The sequence below is a fragment of the Phocoena sinus genome, chromosome 8, assembly GCF_008692025.1.
Source record: "Phocoena sinus isolate mPhoSin1 chromosome 8, mPhoSin1.pri, whole genome shotgun sequence".
In the NCBI taxonomy this organism is placed as follows: domain Eukaryota; kingdom Metazoa; phylum Chordata; class Mammalia; order Artiodactyla; family Phocoenidae; genus Phocoena; species Phocoena sinus.
The window spans coordinates 30,340,282-30,365,045 of NC_045770.1; the positions used below are offsets into that span (position 1 = coordinate 30,340,282).

General features: G+C 37.1%; 2 protein-coding genes across 2 annotated transcripts; one reads left to right on the forward strand and one right to left on the reverse strand.

Annotated features, from left to right (window-relative positions):
- The first annotated feature begins 5,777 nt into the window (after positions 1–5,777).
- LOC116758288 (fibroblast growth factor 2-like) lies at positions 5,778–18,995 on the forward strand. The gene is given in 4 exon segments (XM_032641127.1): positions 5,778–5,906; positions 6,961–7,032; positions 7,544–7,744; positions 18,234–18,995. Coding segments are annotated over 4 exon segments (1,164 nt in total).
- A 204-nt stretch (positions 18,996–19,199) lies between these two features.
- LOC116758767 (nucleoside diphosphate-linked moiety X motif 6-like) lies at positions 19,200–24,029 on the reverse strand. Its single transcript, XM_032641925.1, has 2 exons — positions 23,981–24,029; positions 19,200–19,860 (listed from the first exon to the last, which is right to left on the reverse strand). Exons 1-2 carry the CDS (start codon positions 24,024–24,026, stop codon positions 19,463–19,465), a joined length of 444 nt encoding a protein of 147 aa, XP_032497816.1. The 5' UTR covers positions 24,027–24,029; the 3' UTR covers positions 19,200–19,462.
- Positions 24,030–24,764: the final 735 nt, after the last annotated feature.

Genomic DNA, 24,764 nt, shown 5'->3' on the forward strand with positions numbered 1-24,764 from the left:
TGGGGCCCTTTAATGTTGCGGGGACAAATAAAGGGTCACTTTGGCCCACCCAACCTTAGGTAGTACTGTATTAAAACCTTTATTTAAACCCCATCAATGTCTATTGTACTTATCCCATTTCTTAATAACCATCTAAAGACTTCCACCCTGCTGGGATGAGTGCCATGACTCTTTCCTTTCTGATTCTTCTTTGGGCCACATCTTGCAATATGTGCTTTATTTATCTTATTTCTTAATAACCCTTAAAATTTTTCCACTTTGGGGCTTCCCTGGTGGTGCAGTGGTTGCGAGTCCTCCTGCCGATGCAGGGGACGCAGGTTCGTGTCCCGGTCCGGGAGCCTGCGTGTCCGGAACCTGTGCTCCGCAGCGGGAGAGGCCACAGCAGTGAGAGACCCATGTACCGCAAAAAAAAAAAAAAAAATTTCCACTTTGTTGGGAAGAGTCCCTTGATTTCCCATCAGCTTTGTCCCGTTATCTTTTTAATTAACCTAATGTTTTCGTTAGTACCTGTAAGACCCAGTAGGGGAAGCTAAGACCAAAAATTCAATTAGGCTTCGTGAATTGGTTTTTCTTTTTTTAAAGGAGTTCTTAAGATTAGCCATTACATTTCTTTGTATCCACCTTTTAATTTGATCTTTCCATAGGTACCAATACAACAGTTGTTTATGATGAGAGCTCTCTAAAAATTTACCAATTTAAAGTTTTTCCAATTCAAAGGGTCTGGTTATTGAAGAGCAGGATCTTAATAGCAATTCAGACCAATAAGGCTTTTTATGGCTTAACCAAAGACAAAAGAGGTATCCCATAGGATCCAGAAAGTTTACTCCCCAAAATAGCATAGGAAAGCAAAGATCTTTGCTGCATAGGCAGTAAGGATGCTGTAGTGTCAGGACTAACAAAGCAACAAGGTTGAGATGATAAAGGCCCCTTATGGACGGGACCCCTATGACAAACTCCCCTGATGGCTGGCATAGTCAGACAAAGAATGCTTAGATGTCAGCCACAAACCCAAGTTATTACCTGTACTTCTGACCAACTGCCTATTCTTGGATCCTCAACCTATTTGTCTGCCTGCCAGATGTATGCTGCAGAAGGAAGTACCTACGTCCTTCGGCTGGCAGAGATCAGAGACAATATGCTCACTGATCATAAAGCCAAGCACTCAGGACATAAACAAGATGAAAGGAAAAACCTCTTCTGGTTTTTCTTATGTGCACCTTAACAGCTTTAGCTAAGTCTTGGGTTTTAGGGAGCATTTAATTATTTCATAAATATGCCCTAGATTACCCCTGATTTGAGTACATGCATAGAAAAGAGACTGCCTACTGCAGAAATGTGAGCCATGCCTGTGCTGGGTCCAGTGGTATCACCTCCATGTTTTTATTATGAATCATTTAAAGTCAAACACCTATTGATTGACTGTCTAGTAATAATATTGCTTTGTGTTCTTTGAAGTCTCAAAAAGGGTCCACAATGATTGTTAAAACATAAAATTTATACACTTTGTGGAAAAGTGTGACAAAACATTTAGACAATTATACTTAAAGTATGATAATCATCATCATCATAACAGCAACAACAACGTAGTACACCCCTTATGTAGAAAGGAGCATGTTATGTAGCCTGTATATGTAGCTTATAAGAATCTGAGTGCAGCTGTGTCAGATATAATGCATCATATCCTTGTAGTGCTGCTGTGAAGTGAAGCCCAGTTCTTCATGACACAAAGAACCTATAGATCACCCCATCATTTCCAGCATTGACTCAGTTTAGGAAAAACCCCTCTATTCTCAAACCATAGCCAGTTTAGTGATTTAAGTGCTAAGAAAGAAGTCAGAATGTGAATAATGTACTCAGGGTAACAAATGTTGAGGCAAGAAACAGAGTTGGCTAGCAGCTTGAAGGAAAGTAGAGAAATAAAGGAAAAAATAATTCAGTGATTTAAGACTTCTCTTGCCTCACTCTTGAAAAGAACTATGCATATTCTCTTTGATTTGTTCTCTTCTTTCTAGCCATTGATTTGTTTTCTCTGTGAGCTGGTCTAACCCACAAACACATTTGGTCAATCCTTTGTGAGAATGTCACTATTTTTCACTGACACAAAGTTCAACAGGCTTACCTCTATGATCTAAATAGTTCTATGATCTAAACAGTGTCTCTGAAATCCAGATCTCTTGGCTTTATGGATGTCTTCCAGAATATGTACTTTTTATCAGCCTTCTGGTGAAATGCCATGTCAGAACAGGCAGAACTGGTGGCATGGGTCATTTACTAACCCAGCAATGTAGAATACACACTACTATAGGACATATATTCTTAGTGGGGGTGATATCACTCCCAGGTGGGTGGAAATTGCTTACTGGGGACAAAAGCATCTTATTTTTTATGTATAAAGGACAGATATGCATACTGTACATAAACAGGTATATATCTCTGATATTGAAATTTCATAGGGGAAATGTCTAAAATGCCTCATTTTTGGAGGCAATAATGAAAGAAATGTTGAGAAACACTGCTCTAGGTGTCACCAAAGAAAGAGAACCAACATTTATGGACAGGCTGTTAATGTGCCAGGCATAGTGCTGAGCAGTTTCATGCATCATCTGTTTTAATCCTTCAAATGGTCACTTATGGATGGGGAAAATGAACTTAAATACCTTGCCCAAAGCCACACAATTGGTAGGTAACATAGCTGAAGTTTGAGGCCAAGTCTGTTTCCAAAGCTTTGCTCTTCCTGTTAAACCCAGCTTCAAAGTCAAACCAGTTCAGAGTTATCTGAGTCATTATCTCTACCCTTAGGCACTTACTTTGTTGTTGGAAAGCCCAGGAAAATAGACAATTGACTAACAATACATATGTGTATATCATCACGTTGTCTCTACCTTGGGATGTACACATAGGACACCTGCTTCCTGTTGCATTTTTGTCTTATTTTATAGTTGTTTGAGGGAGAACCATTTGCTGGGGGAAGAAAAGGGACAAGAAAAAGGAGCCACTGCTACAATTACCGTCCCTATTTCCTCCTTCTACTTCTCTGGGCTGCACCCAGTGTGATCGACCTCACTGCCAAACCCTATACATTCCATGTTTTCACCAGTGTTCTGCACCTTCCCCCTTGGGAAGAATGTCATGGGGTTAGGGAACCCACTGACACAATTGTGGGCTGAGAACTAGTTTGGAAGGCAGTGGGTTTCTAACCAGTTACTCCAACAATCTACCTTATGGACAACCATGTAGCAGTTCCATGTAGGGTCAAGTTCCAGTTGATTCTGGAAGAAGGTGGGAGAAGACTCTAAGAGCCATCTCCACCATCAACACGAGCACTTCTCCAGCCTGTTTGTGCTTCTTTGCTGGGTGTAGATGCACTTCTGGTTGAAAACACTCAGGCTAACTTTCCTCCTATATGGAAAAAGTTAGCTGGTCTAGACCAACCATGGCATGACCAACATACAGAGACAGTGGTAAAAGGAGAAGGCAAAGAATGAACATTTATGGAGTTCTCATCATAGGAAAGTAGGTGCTTTAATGGATTATGTCATTTATTCTTTACAAAACTTCAATACTATTCCCATTTTACATATAAAGAAACTGAGGCATGGGAAAGTTAACTTGTCTAAGTCCATACAACTGAGTAGGGTGACTCTAAACATTATGCTTTTCAGAGGTGCTCTGGGCCAATTCCTGGGAGCCTTGGCAACAAAGGCACCTTCACAGCAGGACAATGCCCAGACCAAGGCAGGGAAGAGATGTACAGAAGGTGAGTCTCCAGAGAGAAGACCAGTACTGCCACTGCCCTGAGGATCCAGATTCACCTACAACATTCCCAGGACTGTCTGGTTACTTCTGGCCCCTACAATGGCAAAGGGGACAACCTGACTTTAACTAAAAAGATTGAGGGTACTATAGTATCATTTTTATAGTGTTTGCAGTAGTAAGTTACCCATAAAAAGAAATCTGAAGAAAAATCAAAGTGATATGGGACAAAATAATGTATATTGTAGCAATAAGTCAGGAAAGAGTCAGGAGAACTCCCAGAGGTCTTATTAGGCAATTCATTTCCCTTTTCCAGACTCCCATTTCTTCATCCATAAAAGGAGAGGTTTAACTAGCTGAAATTTTCTTCCTGCATGAACAGACTATTGGTGAAGAGGTCAGCTAAGGGATTTATTTATATATTTGGGGAACATTTCTCCTTCTTGGTCCTTACTGATGACCATGTTTTGATTTGCCTCTGTACCTCAAGCATGACAACAACCAGCTGAAGGTGATTAAATCAGGGATATAACTTAGAATGTGCCAGTGTTTGTCAAGAAGGAAACAATATAATAGAGCTTTAGATACTTTTGGAAGATTTGGGTTATAAAATCTGCCTTTTAATAAGGAAACTCAGTGCAAGTCCTCCCTTGTGAGAAACTCTGATCTAGGCTACTTTCTGCACTTTCATAGATATGCTCGTTTTCACCTAAAGCATTGCCAATGACCCCTTGATTATCACTTCACTCAGTGTGTCCCCTGGAAGCCATGTCTCTGATGGGACTCGGCTTCTATCCTGGGCCTAGATCATAATCTTATTGTAGCTCCTTCTACCACAGGAGCTTGGTCTGGGCATGTAGCTGATCTCCCTTTCTCATCCTCATTACCAGCCTCTTTTAAATGTCTTACATAAGAGTGCAGTAAAGGAAGGAAGATACCAAATCACTGAATCTTTAAGGTGTGTCAGGCACTAGGCTATATAATTTCCCCACTAGACTATATATATTCCCCTGTAATTCTTATAACAACTCTTGAGATAGCTGCTATTATTGTTCCAATTTTACAAATGAAGAAATTAAGTCTTAAAGAGATGACAATGATTGCTCAAGGTCATAAAGTGATGGAGCTAAGATTCTAAAGCAGATCAACTTGACCCTAGACCCTCAATTTACGACCACTGACTGCAATGTTCTCTGCCCAAAGGGACCCAAATTACCCATTTGAGACATTTGATAAGCAAAGACCCAGAGACCATTAAAATTGGGGTGTCACTTTCTATTTTTTAGCAACCTGACAATGAGGACATTCTTTCACTTCCTTTGTATCTTGGGAAGCTTTAACCATGCATCTTACATCCTATACTTTCTAGACTGCTTGAAAGTCTTCCAAGAACCAGATTCTTTCCTGTTGTGGATAAGAACAGTTCTGTATGCTTTCAGAGAGGTTTAGGAGCACAGTCTCTTGTGTAATGATTGCTCCCATAAAGGAAGTTTACTACTGATGTCTTTAGGCCCTATTCTCCAACTAGATTCATTCACATATATTTATTGAGCACCTACTAAGTTTAAGGTAGTTTTAGGCACAAGGTATACAGTGGGGGGCAACACTGACTGTCCCTGTTCTCACTTGGCATTGTTCTGCTGTTGGAGAACCAACTCCTCCCATATTTTCTAATAAATCCCATTTTCCATGATTTATAGCCAAACTGTCATACTCCTCTTATAATTCTCTAGTTAAATTCAATATTTGAAAGGATTACCTTACAATTCTTCTATATTATCTTCCTCTTCATAAATCCTAGAGTCACATCTGGTTGCAAACTTACAGTGCATGACGTTGTCCTTTGAGGCCAAGGGGAAAAGAATAAATATTAATGAGCACCTGTAATATGTGCTGTACTTATTACACATCACTTCATTTAATCATCATAAAAGTATGAGGAAGTAAAAGTTATCATTCCCATTTTCAAATGAAATACCTAAAAATCCTAGAGGTTAAATCACAGAGCTTGAAAAAGGCAGAGTATGGAGGTAGATACCAGGTGCAATGCAGACGACCCCCTTTCCTTCCTACTTAAGAAGGAAATCATTCACCTTGGAGCCCCAGCCTCAGGAAAATCCTGGGGAGCAGCCAGCATTTCCCAGGCCTTGAAGGTGGGTCAGAGTAATGACTGAATCATAACACACTGTTTTGTGCACCGCCCCCCCAGACTCTTCACATAGAATCAGAAGGGAGCCCTATTGCTTGCATTTCTGTCTTTGTAATTTATTCCTTGAGTCTTAAATGCTTTCAGTCTTCAAACATTCTCTATTGACTGAAAGACAGATTCTGTGTTAATCGGACCATTAGGGAGGAGGCTGAGCTGATCGGGAGGCAGATAGATTCCAGAGGCAAATTTTGCTACCTCCCAAAGTTGAAGTGTTGACCTTCATGCTACCAACATGAAGGAGGAAAGGAAATTTGCCTCTGGAATCTCTCTACCCAGCTATGCAGTTGGGATTAGGCCTCAGTTTAGATGCCTGAAGATCTCAAATTATAGAAACAGGATCTAAGCCTCCACAATACAGAGAACAAACATAAAACATCATGCTGTTATAAACTTTTCCTTTCTAAACAGGGAATCTCTATATTACAGTTCTCTAGGGAGCTAAATTCAGCTTAGAGATTATTTTTCTATTCTAACAAAAGAACTTTATCTAACTTCTTAGATTTAGTTTTTTTTAAAACTTATTTCACTTATAATAAATATAAGGAAAGTATTATAGTGAAAGTTCAGATCCTGAACTTCCTAAAAATGTATTTTTAAGTTATTTTCATATTTTATGTGCTTAATATTTCTCATATAATGGTTTATTCTATAAGGTAGATGGAAGTTGTGGCTTATTTATTTTGAAGAAATATACTCTGAGTTGTCTGAGTGAGGGATGAGTTTGATGCTAATTGACCCATTGATGGGTTAGATATTAACTGACCCACTGTTGGTTGTAGAATAAGGTCATACATGTGCTTGTATTTTTTTGAGATAAATCAAAGGATGATATCAACTGTGAGTCATGCAATGGATTTCGTATTTACAGAGCCTGGCCTAAGAGCTATATAAAGAGAGACATTTAAGGAACTTCTACTGAAAAGGAACAGGATAAATTGGGTTAAGCTCTTCAGAAGAGGTGTAGAATGAAGTTTCTTTTATTGATACTGGTTCTGCAGGTCACTGCTTCTGGAGCTGCTCCCCTGACTGACTATTCAAGCTCTGAAGAAAATGATGTGGTATTTGCTCAGGTAAGTATTGACACTATAGAATTTATCTAGCCTGATTTTTGTCTTTAACATTTATTGCATTAACCAATTTTATCTTTAAAAGTACTAGTTGAAAACTGCTTCCGGAGGCTATTTGCTTTTAGTATGGTTTTTTGATGTTGTTGTTTTATTTTTATTTATTTATTTATTCATTTATATATGTATGTATTTATTTACCTACTTATTTATTTTTGCCAAAGAGGTATGTAAGAAAAAAATGTCTGGGAAAAGAAATTTTCCTCTACTTTTCTAGATTCTTCTGGCTGGTCTAAAAATTAAATTGACATGAGACAGATTAACAGGAGAAAAATTAAGCAAAAGTTTAATGACATCTATATATGTGAGAGATTCAGGAAGAAAACTGAGTAACTCTCCCAAATGGCCAAAACCCTTGCCTTAAAAAAGCATCAGTGTGCATTTGAGTTATAAACACAGAGCGCCAACAGAAACCTTTCCACATAAAATAATGTATTAATAAATATATTTTTTCCAGAGGTACTTGGTAAACTTTTATAGCCTTGAGATGAAAACAACTCCAATGACAAAAATGAAAGTCAATAGGAACTTCATAGAAGATAAAATCCAGGAAATGCAGCAGTTCTTGGGGCTAAAAGTGACTGGGCAACTGGACACATCTACTCTGGACATGATGCACAGACCTCGATGTGGAGTCCCCGGTGTTCATAATTTCAGAGTAATGCCAGGGAGGCCAGTCTAGAAGAACCGTTTTATCACCTACAGGTATAACATCATAGCCAAGTATTTTTCTAATTTCTCCCAGGTCTACAGGAAGCCTCCCTCAATTGTTAACACTATTCCTGTGTAATAGTGTCTCTAGAGGGAGGATTGTTCACTCAATGGATTTGTTGGGCTTGTAAGTCCAGAGCATAGTAGAAAGGCTGTAAATAAAAGGAGAATAAAGCTGAATCTATGATAAATAAGAGGCAAGAGAAAATTTTATAGACTACTTAGATGAATAAATGCAGAAGTCTGGGAGCAGGGGCAAAAAGCATAAGCTTCTACAAATGTAAATCCTTCATAATGATGACCTGTAAATCATAAATGAGTAGAAATCAAGTTAGATTCTGTTTAAGGACTAAGGTGTCTAAGGATACATATTTCTGTAGCTAATGAAGCAAGTTTTTCTCATCTGGTCTATTGATTTATGAAACACTTCATTCTCAAATGATGTTAGCAGAAATGAAGTATTGTAATAAGACAAAATTAACACATGGTTTCCATGTATTTTTGTTTCTTTTGTTCTGCTGGTAAAGAATTAGCAACTACACTCCTGACATGAAGCCTGAGGATGTTGACTATGCCTTCCAGAAAGATTTTCAAGTATGGAGTGATGTGACCCCACTGAAATTCAGAAAGATTAATGCAGGCAAGGCTGACATCATGACACAATTTGCATTTGGAGGTAGAGAACTTGGACTTACCTCATCTGTTTCATTTGGCATGACCTATAGCATGTATAGATGTACTAATTTTCTTTTTTTTTTCTTTTAATAAGCACATGGAGACTTCAGTTCTTTTGATGACAGAGGGGGAATCTTAACCCATGCTCTTGGACCTGGACCTGGTATTGGAGGAGATGCACATTTTGATGAGGCTGAAATCTGGACTAAAAGCTACAAATGTAGTTTCCCCAAACCCCAAAACAATAGGAAAATCCTAACAAATTCTAAGTTATATCTTGTTTTTGAAAGGCTACATTCTAAGAAAGGATTATAAGATAGGAAAACTTCTTCTGATTAAAATTTTTGCCACTAAATAAAAATTTAACACTGTTTCAATTTCACTGTCTATAAATGGAGCATATTGGACTAGATTATTTTAAAGGTCAGTTCTAAGAATCTATGAAGACAAATTAATTTATTAGTATAAATTCAGGAACCTTAAGAACCATAGTATGGAAATAAAAAAGCCATTATTTAGGGAATCAGTTTTTGGCAGTACAATCCATAAACTTGAGCAAACACAGATACTAATTCTGTGTATGCCAACAATCCTAGGATAGAGGTGATCATTTTCATGATTCATTGTATGCTGACAATCTCTTAGATTCATAGTGACACATAAAGATGAAATTATATTATAGAGAATTTAGAGATCCTTATAAAGAAACACAAGTTTATAAGGTCACGTAGTCTCTTGTGATTCTGGGATAAAATTTTCAGAATGCACAATTGATCATTTAGCAATGATCTTTTTAAAGATCAATGTAAATACCTGTGTGTATTTACAGAGGAGCTGTAATTCATCACCCATCCCAGACAGGGGATGAGGGTAACTAGTATCCCCTGTTATTTAGAGAAGTCACTATCCACCAGAAAATTCAAACCATCATATCAGAAGCCTTCCTAATCTTTCTATTAGAAATTCTAGATTATATGACTGACTCATGTGGAAAGTAAATGAAGAGAAAGTCATCAAGAATATGTTCTACTTAGCATTCCCCCCTCTCTTGTTGATATTGCATACATTGGATGGAGATATTTTTATAGACCAGAAAGGCTATTTGTTTTAGTCTGACACGTGGCCTAAGCTTATGAAATCCTTGATTGAGAAGTGAACTTTTTCATTATCAAAAGACAAATGATGTAGGATTAGGTCCTTGCTGAGCCTCAAATCCTTAGTAGAGATGTTAAATTTGTCTAAATTTTATCTAAGGGTATTTGGGGTTTGTAATCTCTTCATCTGACAGGAGAAACTTATTCTGGTTAGTCTCAACTAATCTACCGTTGATTCCTTCTATCATATTTTAAAATTTCAGTTATTGTATTCTTCAGTTCTGTTTGTTTTTTATTTTCTAATTCTTTGTTGAAATTCATACTGTTTTCATCCATTCTTCTTTCGAGTTTAGTGAACATTTTATGACCATTGCCTAGAACTCTTTAATGGATAGATAGCTTATCTTCACTTTTTAAAAGATATTGTTATTTTGTTTGGAACATTTTCCTCTGTCTCCTCATTTTGCCTATTTCTTTGTGTTTACTTCTATGTATTAGGTAGGTCAGTAATTTCCAGATCTTGGAAAAGTGGTGTTATGTAGGGCATGTCCTATGGGGGTCAGCAATATGTTCCCCTCTGGTTATTAAAGCTATATGCTGTAGAAGTGTGCCCTAATTGAGTTGTGTGCCCCCTTCTTTTGTGGCTGGCCCAACTACAGTATGCACACTGGAAGGTGGAGCTGGCCAAAATGGCTGCTAGGTCCTGTCTCATGCAGTGGCTGTGGGCCTGCTAGAGGGTGGAAGCATGTCCCTGTGGAGCTAGCTGCACAAGCTGGGGTCCATGGGCCCTCTGGGCTGGTGTCAGCCCACGGGTGGGCAGGGGTGGGATAGACATTTTTATTGCTATTTTAAGAATAAAGAAAAAAGGACACAGAGAAGGTAAATAATTTATTTGGTGTCACAGACCTAGTAAGTCCATATTAAGATTCTAACTGAGGACTGTTTCACCCAAACTCAAGCTGTTTCTACTATCCCACTTTGACTCTATTGACTGATAGTCTTTCAACTAATAAGGAGCATGATCTGATACAATTTGGCTCAACTATTAGGGGCAAGATAAAAGAGTTAATAAATTATCAACAGCAAAAAATCTTACTCTAATTCTGTGCTTTTATGGAGCAGTCAAATTGACAATAAAATATCTTGAGGGAGATGTGAATATAAGTAAGGGTGGAAATTTGAGAAGTTTTTCCACTTTTCCTCTAAACTCATGACTTGGAACAGTATGTTGCAATCTTATAATTGCATAAAATATGATTTTCAGAGGAAGGAAGGATTGTGAAACGTGTTTGGGGCCACAAAGGTACTGAATTGTGTGTTTATGCTTAGAACCTTAGAGTTGGATTTTTTAATGAGCACTTAGGAATTCATGGTTAGCAAGATTTTTACTAATGTTTTCTGGAATTGGAGCTTTGACCAACCTTGCTGACTGAGGATACTTTGGATTTTTTAATCTCAATAACACATAATCACTGTTCATAGACATTTGTCCTAACTGGGTTGCATATGGACAGCACAAGTGAAAGATAATTGACAGGAAAGACTGGACTTAGAAAGAGGAGAGGGAAGTCAGAACGTCAGAAATTCATGATAGGAGGCCCTAATATTGAAGACTACGAGACATACGCTGGGATAATAGACATATCCAGTATTTAGTTTTTGAAAATATGAATATTTGAGAGAGAAAATTTTTGGAAAGGGTTAGGTCCAGGCTAAGACGGTGTTATAAATAAATGAAATGCAGAGATTGAATTTAGTCTGAAGACATTACAAACTCTTGTTTCTATTTGATTTATAGGTTTTGACTGAACAACATGTGCATTATCTCTGCTACTCACTGTGTATGTGAACTTGAACAAATGTTTTAACTTTTCTGAACTCCATTTTTTCATCTGTGAACTGAGGATACTGATATTTACCTTGTAATGTGGGTGTAAAGATTACACATAATATAACATGCTGGGTTCATAGTAGATAATCAATATATAGTGGCTTTCTCCTTTCTTAAAAGAGAGTTCTGATACATACCTGTTTGACAATACTACACACTCTGAGAAGAGTAAGAGACACTAGTTACCTAAAAGTATATAAAATAATGAAAGTTCAGAATCTTTTTTTCCATTATTCTAATAATGGAGAGTAAGCTGGCACATCAACACCTGTTCTCTAGGTTTATGTGAGTTAGCTCTGCCTTGGTACATATCCAACTCTAATTTAGTTATACAATACAATTTCATTTTGTCCTTCCTACATAATATGACCCATCCAAAAATATGTGTCAACATTAACAAATCATGACTCATAAGAAGGTGAAGTGTCTCAGCCATGGCAAAGCAGTGCCTGGGATCATTACACAGATTTGTCAGGGCAATGAGTATCAATGGTTACAGATATTTGACCTAACCCTCAGAATAAAGCACTTATAAATTCCAGAATTTAAGCAAAAAAATATATGGATAACAAAAGAAAAATTAATTCAGCTAAGTGTAAATACCCCAAACTTTCATCTATTTCAGAGGTGCATAAGGCATGGAGTAGAGACTTTTCCAGTGAGAGACTGAATAGACAAACAGACAATGATTGTACTATATATAAAAATAGAACTTTGACCCACAACCTGTAGCAACTTGCCCAGGGAACCAATCTCCTTATCTTCAATAAACAACCCAGGAAGCCAGCTTGTTGTAAGTGCAGGAAGCTAGAATGATATCTCTAGTGACAATTCAGGATGCTAAACAATAACTTCTGTGACAATCAATCTAAAATGGCTAAGATTTTCTGAGAAACTGATGGGCTTATTTTTGTCTCATTACCAACTGAGGATCCAATTGGATTTTCTAACCAATTTCACAGGATACGCACTTCTAGTTAGCCCGCCTACAGCGTCCCCAGATCAATAGCTTTCAATCAGGATATACACAAAACGTTCCCTTTTCCCCACTGTAATGTTTCCCATGTGTCTATCTGCTTTGAGTCTCTGCGAAAACACACGTTTTGGTGGCTTGACTCCCTTGCTACAGCAAGCTCTGGATAAATAGCAATTGCTTGGTCGCATTTGGTTGGTCTTTGTTTTTTTCCACACCAGGGAGAGACCTGCCAAGTCACAAAGAAAGGAACTCAATCTCAACTGTAGATGAGCTAGTTTCAATTCTTCCCATTTTGCAAGATTATTGGCATCCATGCCTTTTTAATCCTTCCTGTCCCTTTTCTGTCTGTGTCATCTCTTTCCATTCTCAATTCTTTTTACTTATATCTGCAATCCTTCAGATTCCCCTTACAGCTCACTTAGATAATTATAATAAACCAGTCAACTTTACCTTATTTTTATTCTAATCCGCCTCAATCACTACTGCCAGATAAATCTCATAGAAGCAAGGTTCCAATGTTTTCACTTATCTTACAAAAAACATTAAATGGGAAAATTTTCAGTCTAAGAAAACAAATGGCCTCAATCAAAATCCCAGCAAGTTATTTTTTGGGTATAACAAACTAATACTAAAGTTTATATGGAGAGGCAGAAGATCAGAATAGCCAACACTGTGTTGAAGGAGAACAATTTGCTACAGTAATCAACTCAGTGCGGTATGGGCAAAAGAATAGACAAATAGATCAATGAAACAGAATAGAGAGCCCAGATATAGATTCACATAAATATAGTCAACTGATCTTTGACAAAGGATCAAAGGCAATGCAATGGAGCAAAGATAGTATTTTCAACAAATGGTGCTGGGACAACTGGACATGCACATGGAAAAAACTGAATTGAGATACAGTCTTACACTCTTCACAAAAATTAGCTCAAAATGAATCACAGACCTAAATGTAAAACACAAAACTATATATAATTAGAAAATTATATATATGTATATTTAATAGTTCTTTAAAAAAAGAAGACGCTGGCTAGTAGCCACTGAAGTAGTCTTTCCCAAACTTGCACTATAGCACATAAAATGCAAGGAAAAAAAGAAGTTATAACATTGAAAACAAAGTTGCCGTTTTAGAATACATTTTCCCACTGTTTATAAGGACAGGGAAGCTATATTGGATAAAACAAAAGATTCCTTATCTATGTTTATCATATGAAATCTCAGGAACTTATGGTCATTTGAAAGAACTAGAAATATATTTTTTTCCTCAAATGTCTGATCAGAGACAAGGACATTTATTTTTCTATGAATGAGAAAACACTGAAGCCACATCTCTATCGGATGGTTGTTGATTCTGGAAGAGAGAAAAGAAATTGTGACCGTAGAGTTGCATACCCATCCAAGATATCTTCCATAAGAGAGGTTAACAAAAGAGATGCTCAGATATGGTAGAATCAGTAAATTTCTCCTGAACCACCCTTGGAAAATTACATAAAGACATACAATTGCCAACTGACTCAAAATGAACAATTCCAGAATGCATAGTTCAGGCTCTAAAAAGTTTAACAGAGCTATCTTTTCTCGGTTTGTTTGCAGTTTTCTAACTGAAAGGTGACTTAGGTGGATTTGGCAGTATGGGGTTATGCTTGGTCCATGATGCTTCTCACACTTATTTCTCTTCTGCTTCTACTCTAATCATCATATGAGAAAAAGTGTTTCTCAAGCAACATTTTATATCCTACAATCAGATGAAATATACTGCCCATTGGAGTACCACTAAAAACTTTGTTTGCAAAATTGAAATAATTATGCCAAAATATTACAAAATGCTCTCCTTCTTTCCATAAAATCAGAGTTGCCTGGAGTCACATAATGGCCATTGTCATTGCCAAGGAATTTGAATGATGGATTTCAACACATTTACCACTCCTGTTGAGTAATCTGAGTCATTAGGCTTTTATAAATGAAAAAGATAGTCATTCCACGTGCAAGTATTATCTGTTCTCAATTCCCTATTTCTACTGTAGTTCACATTCCAACTAAAATGTTTGAATGTTTCTGTGGAAAACAGACATAAAAATTAGCATATATGATCTTATTTCAACCATGAAAAATGTACATTTTAAAAAACCCATAGGCAACATGTTTTATTTTATGCAGAGGGAATATATCACCTTATTAGTACTTATTTTTGGCTGATGAGATTCAGTTTTGTGGAAAAAAATAGATAACATTTTATAAATTTTCCATGATCAGCATGATGTAAAAATGTATACACAGGTATTAAAAAATCAAAAGTACAGTAAAGTGTTAATAGTGTTTTTCTCCTAGCAGCTTGAATGTAAATGATTTATTTTCCTCTAACTTTTTTTATATTTTAAATTTTCTAGAGTAAAAATACAAAATTTTATTGAAATGTAAAAAATTTAATTGAATGTATTTTGTAGAAACATGGCTTTCCATCACCAACAAAATCAACTAAACATCTACAGTAATTCCCCTTACATACTAACGAGTTCCATTCCGAGAGTGCGTTCATAAGTCCAACTTGTTCATAAGTCCAACAAAGTTAGCCTAGGTACCCAACTAACACAGCCAGCTATATAGTACTGTACTGTAATAAGTTTATAATTCTTTTCACACAAATAATACATAAAAAACAAACAAACACAAAAAATAAAGAAAACATTTTTAATCTTACAGTACAGTACCTTGGAAAGTACAGTAGTACAGTACAACAGCTGGCATACAGGGGCTGGCTTCGAGTGAATGGGCAAGAAGAGTTACTGACTGGAGGAGGGAGAGGAAGTGGGAGACGGTAGAGCTGAAAGATGGTCAGCAATAGGAGATGGAGGGCAAGTTGAAATTTCACTCACGCCGGACGTTGATGGAATGTACGTTCGCATCTTTGAAAGTTCACAGCCTGAAGGTTCATATGTAGGGGACTTGCTGTAAAATAAACTAAACATATTAGTTGCAGGCTAATGGCCTTCCACGATGAGCTTCAATCTGGCTTCCCATAACTTTATTTTTCATTTTTCATTATTCCCCTTCACACATTTTTCACTTCAATAAAAAATTAACCCTTTGCCATTTTACATATAGACTAAATTTTCTTGACTCTGTATGGTTGTTTATCCCGTTCCTGGATTTTCCTCTATGTCCAAATCATTTCAGGCTTCACTTATTTGTGGCTTTACCTTGGGCTTTTTCTAAACTAAACAGCTTTCCTTCTGCATATTTCCTGTACAGCTTCTTTCTTTATTTCTTATAAAATCTTATGCAGAGGTCATCTCCTCTACTAGATTATACCCTTTTCTCCTGTATTCATTCTTTCATTCTGTCATCTCATCCTTCCTTCTTTCCTATTTTTAAGTAGTTAATTTGGTCACTTTTTTTCTATATTTCTCTTTTAAATATTATCTCCAAATCTACAGTCTTACTTTGTTTATTCTGAAGCATTTAAGACTCAGACACTTGAGAAATTAATGAATAGCTAAAAGAATGATATATCAGCTGGAGGTAGCAACGATCATGATCATTGCTAATGATCATCTGATTAGTCATGGAGAATCATGATAAACAGGAAGACAAAAGTGAAAAGTTATGAAACAGAATGTTACTTGGACTAACTGCCTGCTTTTGAATCTAAGTTTGGATCAGATTTAAGTTTACTTCTAGACCTCTGATCCCTGGAGGTTAGATTTACAAAAGCACTCATTCTGACCCTTGTATATATTTCACCATATGACAAATGATTGTTCTGTGGAACAGTCATTTTCCTTCCTGTGCAGAAAAAGCCCATTTTTTTTCCCTAGTGTTCATAACTCCCCTCTACATTTGATGCATTGGGTTAGCCAAAAATTTCGACAGAAAAACCCGAACGAACTTTTTGGCCAAGCCAATATTTACTCTTTCTTACTCTTTTTCCTTCTTTTTTTCCTTATTTCCCTTTCCCTTTCTCTTTCCCTCCCCTCTTCCTTCCTCCATTTTGTCTTTCCTTCCTCTTTCCTTCCTTCCTCTTCCCTCCCTTCCTTCCTCCACTCAGTTACTCTGTAATTTGCCTATTCTTTTGCATTAATCTGTTCCCTTTTAAAATTTAATCCACAAAATTCAAACTATCTCATTCATTGTCAGAAAACTCCTTGATTCCAGTCTTAGTTTGGGTGTTCAATAGATATAGGAGTAAGGATTTTAAATATATAAGTCTTTTATTTATTCTCTTATTAGAGAGACAAGATGATAGCTTGAAACTTTTTCTATGAAAATAAAATAAATCAGTTATTAGGGTATTTAGTAAATATGACATGTAAGATCTGGGAATTTAGATATGCATCATTTGTGAAATTTTTGATTTTTCATTTACCTCTTTGACTTTTGCTGTGAGCCTTTCATTCATAATTAATATATTAATTAATTCTCTACCCAATTTTGAGGTTCCTGCTGTATGCAAGGCCCCACCCTAAGTATTAGGAGTACAGAAATAAATGGGAAACAGTCCCTACCCTCAAGAATTTACAGTAATATGGGGAGGCAGATAAGTAAACCATTACACTACAGTTCAGTATGAAAAATCAGGCAGGTACAGATACTGTTAAGAAATAAGTAATGAACTCTTCTTGGGGCTCAAGGAACACCTTTCAGAGAAGTCTGTTTTAAAAGATGACAAAGTTCTGCATTGGAAAACTTGTGTTTTTCTCAGGAAAAATATGGCCTCTTTTGTCAATCACTTTTGAACAGTTGGGAAAATAAACATAAAATCTGTCGTTTCCCTCTAAATTTAAAAAATGTTTTATAAATTATGCTAGCAGAGAAAATTTACAAAGAAAAACCCTTAACTTAGAAGGAATTGACAATTGTGGATGTCACAGCTCTTCTGCTTTTAATTTCTCACTACCTTTTCTGCCTGACTTCATTGTTTCTTCCTGGAATTTGTATCTGGTGCAAGCCCTTACCACTCCAACCCCCTTAGCTTCCCTGACATCAGTGTAAACAAGTATTTTACCTTTATCTCAGTCAAAATGAAACAAGACACTAAGGAATATAGAACTCTAGTTTTGAGTGTCTTTGAACAGAATCTAGCCTAAAAATGGATGCTTAAATGTACCATATAACACCCTGCCAAGTGGTCATTAGGCATCTGGAAACCTACAGCTACAGGTTACAACCACTGAGGAATTCTATTACATCTTCTATAAATATTGAGTGAAACATCTCCAATATTTCTTTAAAAAATGCACAAAAATTAAAGCAAAAAAGGAAAATGCAAAAGGGATGCAAGTGGGAGAAATCAAAACATACACTTATTAAATGTTCATTGAATGCACATTTTTATTCATCATTTTATTTAATTCTCACTCCCAGGATATTCTGCTCTTTAGTAAACAAATAGGCAAGCAAACAAAGAAAAAAATAAAGTGTGGTGATAAATAAAAGTTTGTGCACTTAGTAAATGTTTAATAAGTGTAAGTTTTTCTTCCTCCCACTTGCATCCCTTTTGAATTTCTTTTTTAATTTATTTTTCTAAGGATATAGGAAGTGAGGTTGGTGGGGAGATAGGTGGGTGGCAGGTGGCAGGAGGATTGTATGTAAAGTGTTTAACAAAGTTTCTTCCTCTGGGAAGGTTTAGGGTCTTCCTTACAAGCACTTATTTCACACAAGTGATGTGAGCAGTACTCCAGTTGACAAAGAAAAAGAAAGAAAAGGTAGGAAAGGGAAGGGAAGGAAAAGAAAAAGGAGGCCAGACCAGCGGAGGCCAGACCAGCGGACGCTGTGCCGGCGGTTGCAAAAGGATCCCTAGCGCTGCAGCTTCGGGAGGCGGCCCTCCCGAGAGCGGCGGCCGAGGAGACACCCAGCCCTCACTCCCAGCTCCCGGGCCGCTCGGCTCCCCGCGCTCTAGGGCCGACGGAGAGGGAAGCGGCGGAACAGTTTGAGGCTGGGGGCCCGCGGGCGCGGCCTCGTGCCGCGGGGAGGGAGGCTGGGGGGCCGGGGCCGGGGCCGCGCCCCGGAGCGCGTCCGAGGCCGGGGCCGGGGCGCGGCGACTCCCCGTGCGGCTCCAGGGGCTCGGGGACCCCGGCAGGGCGCTGGCGGGGCCATGGCAGCCGGGAGCATCACCACGCTGCCCGCCCTGCCGGAGGACGGCGGCAGCGGCGCCTTCCCGCCCAGCCACTTCAAGGACCCGAAGCGGCTGTACTGCAAAAACGGGGGCTTCTTCCTGCGCATCCACCCCGACGGCCGAGTGGACGGGGTCCGCGAGAAGAGCGACCCTCACGTCAAACTACAACTTCGAGCAGAAGAGAGAGGGGTTGTGTCTATCAAAGGAGTGTGTGCGAACCGTTACCTTGCTATGAAGGAAGATGGAAGATTACTGGCTTCTAAATGTGTTACAGACGAGTGTTTCTTTTTTGAACGACTGGAATCTAATAACTACAATACTTACCGGTCAAGGAAATACTCCAGTTGGTATGTGGCACTGAAGCGAACTGGGCAGTATAAACTTGGACCCAAAACAGGACCTGGGCAGAAAGCTATACTTTTTCTTCCAATGTCTGCTAAGAGCTGATCTTAATGGCAGCATCTGATCTCATTTCATATACCTCATGAAAGAAGAGGTATATTTTAGAAATTTGTTGATGAAAGGAAAAGAAAAATGTATACAGCTATCTGCTCAGTTTACGTAACTGGTCAGATAACCTTTTATCTAACAGTAAAATATTTAACCATTGCCTTAGTAAAACAACAACAACAAAAATTCCTGGAAAATGCATAGACTTCCACTTTTTATATAGAATTTGCCTTTATCCAGTGAAGCTTACTTACAGCTACAATCTTTTTCATACATTTGCTTCATTTGAAAAGAGGCTTTTAAAATGTGCATACGTACAAACAAGTTTTCTTCACGGAAATCATAGACATTAGAAAATTTGAGTCAGATATTTAGTTAACCCAAATGTCCACTACTTCTTATAATACGGCACACATTAATCTACAGGTACAATTTAAACATTTTAAAACCATGTAAATATAAATCTAATCCATGCCTGTCATAGTTTTATAACTGTCTGGCAGTTCCTTGTGATAGATTTTATAGAACAAGCCTGTGTAAACTGCTGGAAGTTCTTCCATGGTCAGATCAATCTTGTCAAACCCTTCTCTGTATCCATACAGCAGCAGCCTAGCAACTCTGCTGGTGATCGGAGTTGTATTTTCAGTCTTGACTAGGTCGCTGAGACCCATCCACTCACACCTTAAGCATTCACGCTGGCAAAAATTTATGGTGAATGAATATGGCTTTAGGCGGCAGATAATATACATATCTGACTTTCCAAAAGCTCCAGGATGGGTGTGCTGTTGCCGAATACTCAGGAGGGACCTGAATTCTGACTTTATACCAGTCTCTTCAAAAACTTCTCGAACTGCTGTATCTCCTACATAGAAGAAAATGTACAAATCAATAAGGATCACATTTTTAGGAATTTAATCATCAAAGATTTTCAAGAAGCATTTTCTAAATGCTCAAAAAGCACAACTTTACCCTAAGAAAATAAAGTTTTCAATGTAAACTCTTTGCCTTACTGGACATCCTGAAGTACCGAAGTATTTTCTTACCAATGTATATCTAAGAAGCTTTTGAAATACTGAATATTTCTTTGGCTGCTACTTGCAGGCTTACCCACTTATATATATATATATTTTAGGAGTCACATTTTAAAAAATTCTTCCTGCTTTATTTCCCCAGAGGCGAAAACATAGGTTGCAAAGCTGCAGTTAATATTCCTACGTATTTTTTCATTATTATCCTGTTCCTGATTACCCATCAAAACTGCCTAAATTTATAAACATCAGAATTGAGAAAAAGTGATCCACTCTTCTTTATAAAAGTCTGGAGAGCTACAGAAGGTACTGAACTATGAAATGATTCAACTCTCCCCTGGTCTCTGCTGGGACTGTCAAGCCTCTGAAGTCATAGAGCTGTGAGTGGAATCTCACCATGGTTAATTTTTGGCATTTTCTTTGTTTCCTGCATTTCAAAGAACTTGGATTCATTCCTCCAACAGCAAAATGCTGTAGTCGTTTCATCAGAAGTTTTCAAAAAACTTGCAATTTACAGAATTTTATAATACAACTAGGGTTTTCACATTTTATAAGGTTGATTTTTCAATAATATGCAAATTTCTGGGACAGGATTTTTATTGCCTATAACTTATTTTTGTGGCTGCTTTTTCTAAATACCCAGATGAAACTCCTACATGGGATTTCTCTAATTTTATCATGCTCTGTCATTGTCTCCCAAAGTGTTTATGAGAAGCCCCTAAAAAAGCTGCCTTCCTTGCCTATTTGCTGGGAAGCTTCACAATTGCCACAGGTACAAATTTTTGTTCAACTACCCTTTAATGCCTCCATTTTCTTGTTTGTCAAATTGTCAATTATATTTGTCTTCTTAGTAGTCCTACTAGTGAGGAATAGGCAAGGAGGAGCAAGTCGTTGAAAGAAAAAAAAATGTCTCAAATGTTTTTTCTGATAAACAGCTCTGGAAATATGCACAGGAAAAGTGTTTAATATATAAGACGTTTGTCTGCCATACTTGAATTATATGTGGACCTCCCTTATAATTGAGATTTGCCTTAGGTCAAATATGGTTAGAAATTATATTTTTAAACTGAAAACATAAAAGAAGAATTTATATGTTAAGAAAAGGAAAACTTGCCTTAATAAGAAAGCTAATTTTTAGTAGTATACATGTTTGTTATTAAATTTGTTAAAGATTGTGGCAGTAGTCTTAAATTTTACATGTCATTTGCTGATCTGACTTAATTGTTTAAATGTTTATTTTTATTCTTTAAACACTTTGAAAGATGACCATGGGGGTCTTGTTTAGCTTTTAGCAACACTAATCAAGAGTTTGGCATTTAGTTCCTGAGTCTGGCCTGTTGGTGTGTTATGGAAGCACAGGACAGGGCTGGTGAGCGAAATCTGCCCTGCTCAGCAGTCACCACAGCAGTTGATTCAAAATTGGTGCTGCCTGGGTAGTTTGATCCGTTTAATTTGAATCCATGATATTGACTAGACTAAAAACTGAATGGGCAAATAAGCGCTTTTGTATCTAGAAGAACCCCTTCCATCTTAAGATTGAAATCTCTTCTCCAAAGATTTTACCATGAATTTTTCTATCTAGATAAAGTGCTTTATTCTCGTGTACCTTTATTATTTTAATGTACTGTAAGCTAAATTGAAATAACTGTTTTATAGGTTTGAAGAACATAGGAAAAACCAAGAGGGTTTTGTTTTTATTTTTGCTGGTTGAAAGATATGTTTAAAAACGTTATAGTGCTTTGTTTAGTTAAAGGACAGTAATGAAATGGAATTTATATTTGTTATTTCTGTTTTCTAATATTTAATAGGATTAGATTGAAATAAAAGGAAAAACTGTGCAGAATATGGGTTTTTCTGGTGTTTGTTTCCCTCTGACTCTGGTACACTGATGAATTCTGATCAGACCCCCCTGCTTTAAAGACCTTTGGCTATGCAGGGATGCTCTTCCTGTCAGTGGTAATGAGATTCTTTTTCAGTAAGGCAGCTTCTCCATTTTTAACCTTGTACATGTATTGTACTCTTAGGGTATTATATTATATGAAAACCTAAGGATTGCATTCTATTTTGTATACGCCCCCTTAATGTTTTTCCTTTTTTTTTTTTAAGCACTACGGACAATAGTGCTTCATTTACCTAGTAGTATCAAAGAATGAATGATTCCAAACAAATGTGCTTCTCAGTTAACTACTGTTTACTGCTTAAGAGCCAATATGAATGTTTGCACATTTGTGATGGCAGTATACCTAAAGTATATTACATACTTTCCTAAAAACAGAGCTTAAAGAAAATAATTTAAATAATTCCTGGATGATCTGGCTTCATCATTAAGAATAATCTATTATTGTACTGTTACAAAATAAAAATGCCCTCTATACATAATCTTCCAGATCTCTACTGTCAGTTATCATTTCTAGCTGCTTTCAGGGTTTTATCAGTTCTGAGGCAAAACTTCAATTTATACTACTCCTAGGTAGTGTGGTGAATGCCAATTGCTGCTTTTTTCTTTCTTCCACATGGTGAGGTGTATATACAATCTCTGAATAGGTGGGTTGTTGTGACAACCACAAACACACAAAAAAAGTAGTGAATTCCTAATAATATGGACTTGAAGTGTTCTGGAGTATACTCAAACCTACAATTATACACATTTGGCTTGGAAATGTGTTTCTCCATTTAAATATATCTGAAACTCAGACTATCCATAAAAACTCAAATGAGAAAAGTCAATTCATTTGAGAAGGCAAGACTCAGAAGAGGAAGCTACACAAACCTTCTCCTGTAGACTGCTGTTTGCCCAGTATCAACTGGATGAGGATGTAAAACATAAACTTAACTTGTTCACATGATGTCATATCACATAAGGATAGTGTGAGATAATCAGGAGCTCTAGAATAAATACCTTTCTCTTTCAACACTTGCACCACTACAAAATCCCTTTTATTTCAACAGAAGGCCTAGCAAACTCTAAGCAAAAGGTCAGTAAGTACCTAAAAAACAAAATTTGCTATGGATATATCTGAATGTAGTGAATTTACTTATAGGATATTAGGAGTTGATTCTCTACTATGTATACGGCATTTTTAATTTGTGGAACATTAAAAAAAATCGTTTCAAGTATATATATATATATATATTTAAAATACTTAAAAAATACTTAAAAATAATTTAGGACATTGCCTTCATATAAATGATGGCTAAAGAGACTAGGGGACATACATATTGAGGAAAAAGTCATAGACAAATAATACTGATATGAAATGAGTTGATTTATTATGATAGGGACTGCACTTGACCCAATGGTTTAAGGAATAGGTAGGAAAACTCAGTTTCTATTCTTTCCTTCCTGTAAAATCCTGACATAATGAGCTCAGTAAATTGTTTTAGGAAGTTATCTCTCATTTCAGACTTTCTCATTTGAGACATTTTACTATGCTTTGGCTTTCTGACTATCCAAAATAAACAGTAGATAAAATTTTCATAAACAGAAGAATTATGTCACCACTGTTCTATAATTGACTTTATAAATAATTCTTATTTCACAATTCATTTAAAAGTTACTCTTCATCCTTGTGTGATAGAATGCTTAAGAATTTGTTTTATCATAGTTTAATTCCAACAATTTTAGTTATATTCAAAATAACCCTTAATGCTAAACTTGACTGATGTACATCCAAAGCTTCTCATTTTCAAGCAAATTAATCTAGAAGCAGTCCTAAGCAGAAAAACAGGTGTTATGCTCCTAATGGTATTATTTATAACAATGAAATAAGTTGTAATATTAGAAGTTTTGCTGCTAATTTTATATCATCCCTGAAGTAACTTCACTGAAATTTTCTGACTTAGCCTAAACCAATTAGAAAAGTTAAAATCTTATTCTCAGCTCTACAGCAAGAAAGTAAACATATGAATTTCCTCAACATTTTCAAGTCAATTAAAGATATGTAATGTACACCCCAATATCTTCTCCAGGCTCTGACAGGCCTCCTGGAAACTTCCACATATTTTTCAACTGCCGTATAAAATCAAAAAATAAAGTTAACATACCTTTTATTCACAAACACACACGGATGCCACAAAATTTACTCATAATTAGTCAAGGTGGTTGAGAATTTATTTTTTGGTTAATTATACGCAAATTTTTTTCAGTTTCCTTCCTCACGCCTCCCTTCTTTTTAGGGATAACTGGTGACTTGGGAAAACTTGTCCCACCTTTTTCTTCAGGAACTAGAAGTGGTTTTGTTTGGTTAATGTGATAAGTTCTGTATGAGTGCCAGCTCCACATAATATTAAATGGCGGAAATCTCCCAGAGACCTCCATCTTAACACCAGCACCCAGCTTCACTCAATGACCAGCAAGCGACGGTGCTGGACAACCTATGCCAAACAACTAGCAAAACAGGAACACAACCCCACCCATTAGCAGAGAGGCTGCCTAAAATCATAATAAGGCCACAGACACCCCAAAACACACCACCAGACGTGAACCTGCCCACTAGAGAGACAACATCCAGCCTCATCCACCACAACACAGGCACTAGTCCCCTCCACCAGGAAGCCTACACAACCCACTGAAACCTTAGCCACTGGGGACAGTCACCAAAAACAACGGGAACTATGAACGTGCAGCCGGCAAAAAGGAGACCCCAAACACAGTAAGATAAGCAAAATGAGAAGACAGAAAAACACACAGCAGATGAAGGAGCAAGATAAAAACCTACCAGACCTAACAAATGAAGAG

Coding starts and splice junctions, on each gene's coding strand:
- LOC116758767 (XM_032641925.1), bottom strand. CDS start 24,026: ATGTGGAAGTTTCCAGGAGGCCTGTCAGAGCCTGGAGAAGATATTG. Junction 19,861..23,980: donor AGAGCCTGGAGAAGATATTG/GGGTGTACATTA, acceptor TCTTCTATGTAG/GAGATACAGCAGTTCGAGAA.